Below are 4,996 nucleotides of genomic sequence, written 5' to 3'. Positions count from 1 at the left end.
ATCTTGTTGCCCAGGCTGGAGTGCAATGGTGCAATCTCGGTTCACTGCAACCTCTGCCTCCTGGTTCAAGTGATTCTCCTGCCTCAGCCTCTTGAGTAGCTAGGATTATAGGCATGTGCCACCACACCTGGCTAATTTTGTATTTTCAGTTTCTCCATGTTGGTCAGGCTTGGTCTCGAACTCCCGACCTCAGGTGATCCTCCTGCCTTGGCCTCCCAAAGTGCCGGGATTACAGGCATGAGCCACCGCGCCTGGCCTAAAATTTTTTTTTAACCAAGTATCAAGAGGCATTTCAGCCTGCTGGATATAACGAGCAGGAAGATTCTAATGCCAATAACGGAATATCAAGAAAGTTGTTTATTCTAACCATTCTTCAATTTGCTCATCTTTGAAGTAGAATAACCCTCCACATGATTTTGTGGAATAAAAAGTTAAAATAGTTTGTACAAAGCTAGGTTCTGTTTGCTTAAAGGGTTCCTTTAAGATCAAAACATCTAAATGTAATACTAGCACAACCAAACTAAGTATTTCCCCCTGTGAGTACCGAAACAGAAAAGATGTATTCCCACAAAAGCTGCTACACAGCAGTTTCCCCTCTCCAGAAGCAGTAAAATCTTAGCATTCCAATGGAAGGAATGTATTTGTAAAATATTCTACAATCAGCTCTATAGTTTCCCTGTCCTCTTTGATAAGGGATCAGACAGAGGGTGTGTCCCCCTCCAGCAGCTACCCTTCTTGACAAACTGGTCTCCACTAATACCTTTCAGAAACTTACAACACTTCCAGAATGAAAAGAGCACAGGGTTGGTCGCATTCAACTTAAATGCTTTTATTGACAATGTCTTGGAACAATAAGCAAACAATGCTTAAATTTTTCATTCAAATTCACTTTCCACATGTCAAAAGACCTCAAGGTAGAAAAAAATAAAATAAAAATATAAATATCTGAGAATCCATCTTAATAAATAAATTAAAAACACAATAAAACGTTTTCATGGAAAACTGTTAATGTCAGAACATTCAGACCACCTCAACAATGCATGATCAGTAACATTACAATGAACATTGATGTTGAAGAAAAACTACAGTACATGGATATAGCTATTTATTTCTATCTACCAGAAAATAAAGTCATATCTTTTCTTAGTTTAATATTGGTCATTTCTAATCAGAACACACTATTGCCAGGAACACAGTAGTTATTGTTAAAATCAGCTGCACTAGATACAATTTGAAAATATCCAGCACCAGGTTAATTCCAATAATGAACCCAATAGATTAGTTAATGCTATGAGAAGACTAAGGAGAAAGAGAAAAGAGACACAGACCCAGGCCTGGCTCAACATGCTACTAACTACCAGCTCTCTGAAGTGTCACTGGGAACAATACACACTCCATGCGTTTTGCTACATCTCCGGAAGAGGTAAGGACTTGAGTCCACACATGGATGCTTTCAAGTCCTTGAGGCCCACAGCCTGGTGTGTTTCACGCACAGATAAGGTCCTCCCTAGGTCTACAGGAACCCTCTAGGGAAGACGTGTTTCTCCTCTCTGTAATGCACCAGCTCGGGCAGTGGCACTTGTGGGTGCCGGCTGCCTCCCTTCCCTGCCCGCTCACAGGGCCAGCAGCGTGGGTGAGCTGAGCGAGTCAGAGGAGGGCTCATTGCTGCTGCTGCCCTTGCGGTGGGCAGCTGCGCAGCTGGGGAAGGAGTCAGCCTCGGGGTAGGTGAAGACGAAGGAAGACGTGTAAGCAGTGCAGCTGGGAGTACAGGTAACCACCGGAGTGCACAGGGGCTCCAGCTCTGTGGCCATGGGCCCCATCCCCAGGGAGCCACTGTGCAGGGGCTCCCAGTCTGCTGCATAGAAGGACCCAGATAGGTCCATGTCTGGTACAGAGCGGGCTGTCTCAGAGCCGCTGGGCCTGGTTGATGCTGGGAACAGGAAGTCATCAAAGGGCTCAGCCTTCAGCTCCATGCTGCTGATGCTCTTGACAGGCTCCACTGAGGGCTTGGGCTCTGGGTCATTGAGGAGAGGCAGGGTGAAGGCCTCCTCAGACTCTGGGGTGGCAGCCTCTGGCAGGCCCCCAGTCAGATCAAGGGAAGCCACAGACATCTCTTCTGGAAAGCCCAGGTCATCAGGGATCTTGCAGGCAGGTCGGTGAGCTGCCAGGATGAATTCTAGTTTTTCCTTCTCCTTCAGCAGGTTGGCAATCTCGGTCTGCAAAGCAGACTTCTCATCTTCTAGTTGGTCTGTCTCCTGTATACAGAGGGAAAAAGGAAAGCATAAGAAACAGTCTTACTCAAGGGCCCTTATGCTCAATCTCCAACTTTCCCCTTAAGTTTTAAAAAGGAGCAACCCACAGAGTCTACCTACCGCTTGGAGTGTATCAGTCAGCTCCCTCCTCCGGTTGCGGCATTTGGCTGCAGCCATCTTATTCCTTTCCCTTCGGATTCTCCTTTTCTCTTCTTCTTCTGGAGATAACTAGGATAATCACAAAAAAAAAAGACCGACATTCAGTAAAAGTGTCTGCCATCACCTCCATTCACCCACCCCAGTAGAACTGGCTCCTGCAGCTTCCCTACTTCCTGGCATCCCACTGTGAAACCATTTCTAACCTGCAGTTGCAGACTAGGTGTGACTTGCATTTAAAATAAGATCCTCAGCAAGAGAACAAAGAAGAGCCCAGTCTAAAAGCATGCGGTAGGAAACTTAGGGAAGAAACTATGAGAGTACTTCTTAGGGTGAGACTCAGAGTCTGAGTTGGGATGGAATGGGCTTGGAGCCAGGGTTCCCAGTTAGGGATGTGCAGCCAGCCCCGTCAGGGGCTTAATCCTCTCTGCTGTGCTCCTCCATCTCCAGGGCCGCTTCCCACCCAGCCCCCACCTTCCCAGGAACGGTAGGCTAGAGTTCCTCACCTGTTCCACCTTGCCCCTCCTGCCAGTGCTCTGCGCTCGGCTTCCTGTCATGGTCTTCACAATGCCAGCCCTGGAGTAAGCCCCAGCGGAGGGAGTGGGGACTCCGAAGGGGTGAGGGGCTCTGGTCTGCGATGGGGCCACAGAGGAGACGAGGGCGGGCTGCACAAGCCACTGCAGGTCCGGACTGGTCGAGATGGCAGTGACCGTGGGAATGAAGTTGGCACTGGAGACGGCCAGGTCCGTGCAGAAGTCCTAGAACAAAACAGAAGGGGAAAGCCGACGTGAGCGAGCAGATTCCGGACACAGGTGGGGCGAGTTGCCGGTGCCGCATGCAGTAGCGAAGAGAAACGATCCTGCCACGGACGTTTCATCTTAAATGTCCCTCATCCTGGATGAAAGGTCTCCCCCTTTTCCTCCCAGGCATTCCGCAGCGCACTGTCTGTCTCTTCCATCCTGCCGCTGCGTTCCCGTTATCCCTTCAGCATCACTCGCTTGAAAGGGGGTTTGTTATAAATATCCCTGACGTCTGCACTGACGCAGGCGCCGCTCCGGAGTCTCCAGAATGAACTCGCTTTTTATCAATGAAACTGCCTTACACACCCGCCCGCTGCACCCTCCTCCCTCACCCCTCCTCCCTGCTCCAGGCTGCCGGGGGAGGGGGGATTGCCGCTTTCTGCCACCTCCCCGGAGAAGCCAGGCTCTAGTTAGCGAGTCTGTGCTTGGGACACGTCTGCCCCAGCTAATGTCAGAGATCCGTCCTGGAGTGCAAACCAGACGTTGCTCAGAACGAACCTGCCTCCGGAAGGGGGAACAAATTCTTACTATGGCAAGCTTGCGTGCGCTCAGAGCCAAGTCCCGAGCCCCCGAGCCGGCACCGCTCCGGCCACTGCAGCCTCCCTCCAGGCACAAGGGAGCCCCCTACTCATCTCCTGGAGCGTCCCGCCCGGTGTCTCCTCCTCAGCGACCCCAAGCCCCCGGCCCCGCGGCGGTGGGAAGCCAGCCTTACCTGCGCGTTGACAGGCGAGCCCATGCTGGAGAAGGAATCGGCGGGTGAGTGGTAGTAGGAGAGGCTATCCCCGGCCGGGGACGCGCTGCTGCAGCGCGAGGATGACGCCTCGTAGTCTGCGTTGAAGCCCGAGAACATCATCGTGGCTGTTAGGCAAAGCCGGGCGTGGGGCCGAGGGGCGGAGACAGGTGGGCGCTGTGGAGCAGAGCTGGGTAAGAGCGCGGTCACTGCTCGTTCGCTGCGCCGCGGCCGCCGGCTCAGTCTCGGCTTCTCGGCTGCTCGCTGCAGATGCGGTTGGAGTACGAGGCGCCGCAGCCACTGCTTTTATAACAAGCGTTTTATGAATGAGTGTAAACGTCACGGGCTCAACCACGGTGGCGCCAGAGGGGTGGCGCGCGGGCCTGAGCGCCTCTGCCGCCGCGTGGCTGCCTCCCCAGCGCTCGCAGCTCCCTGCCTGTGCCTTGGCGCGTGTCCTAATCTCGTGAGCATTTCGCAGTTCCTGTCTCAGGGGTCTCGTGGGACCCCCAAGATGAGGGGCTTCGGGGATGGCTCCCCCCAGGGCTACAGGGAAAGGCCGTGGAAACCTGCTGACGCAGATGTCCTAATATGGACATCCTGTGTAAGGGGGAGGGATTGACGGGAACTGCTCGCGGGCTGCAGCCAACAACGAGGGTGCAGCGCGGGGGGAGGCGGGGGCCGCGGCCGGGGGAGGGGAGGCGGGAACGGCGCAGAATGCTAGAGAACATTCGCACCTGGTTCAATGCGGACCCTTGTTCCCGAGGTCGGGGGGGATGGGGCGGAGAGCGCCTCTTTACCCTTGTACGGAAACTGAAGACAGTTCTGAGGCTCAGGAATAGGAGAAACGGCCTCGGGTACACGGCCCCGAGGACTTAAGCCTCGGCTCCCGAAGGAATGCGTCCCTACCCCCATCCCCAATTCTAGCCCTAATTCAGTGCAAAACGAGGAAGCAGACCCTCACCCCTCTCCTCTCGGGCTCGAGCAATGCTAGCACTGTTCCTGCGTTTGGAAGCAGAAAGTGGATCCAAAATAAGAGAATACGATAACCTACTTTACGA

General features: G+C 53.2%; 1 protein-coding gene across 2 annotated transcripts; it reads right to left on the bottom strand.

The window, feature by feature from the left end:
• Window positions 1-808: 808 nt before the first annotated feature.
• On the bottom strand, window positions 809-4,270 carry FOS (FBJ murine osteosarcoma viral oncogene homolog). Of its 2 annotated transcripts, XM_011981556.1 has the most exons (4): window positions 3,921-4,270; window positions 2,915-3,166; window positions 2,373-2,480; window positions 809-2,255 (listed from the first exon to the last, which is right to left on the bottom strand). In XM_011981556.1, the coding sequence occupies exons 1-4, from the start codon at window positions 4,059-4,061 to the stop codon at window positions 1,614-1,616; spliced, it is 1,143 nt and encodes a 380-aa protein (XP_011836946.1). In that variant the 5' UTR covers window positions 4,062-4,270; the 3' UTR covers window positions 809-1,613. The 2 variants fall into 2 exon arrangements, with proteins under 2 accessions (XP_011836946.1, XP_011836947.1); XM_011981557.1 differs by lacking the exon at window positions 2,373-2,480.
• Between the last annotated feature and the right edge of the window lie 726 nt (window positions 4,271-4,996).

This window comes from Mandrillus leucophaeus, unplaced genomic scaffold, assembly GCF_000951045.1.
Source record: "Mandrillus leucophaeus isolate KB7577 unplaced genomic scaffold, Mleu.le_1.0 Scaffold228, whole genome shotgun sequence".
NCBI lineage: Eukaryota > Metazoa > Chordata > Mammalia > Primates > Cercopithecidae > Mandrillus > Mandrillus leucophaeus.
Note: the sequence above shows the minus strand (reverse complement) of the source record. Positions and strands in the feature narration are given on the sequence as shown.

Coding starts and splice junctions, on each gene's coding strand:
- FOS (XM_011981556.1), bottom strand. CDS start 4,061: ATGATGTTCTCGGGCTTCAACGCAGACTACGAGGCGTCATCCTCGCGC. Junction 2,481..2,914: donor GGAGGGGCAAGGTGGAACAG/GTGAGGAACTCT, acceptor TGATTATCCTAG/TTATCTCCAGAAGAAGAAGA. Junction 2,256..2,372: donor TGACTGATACACTCCAAGCG/GTAGGTAGACTC, acceptor CTCTGTATACAG/GAGACAGACCAACTAGAAGA.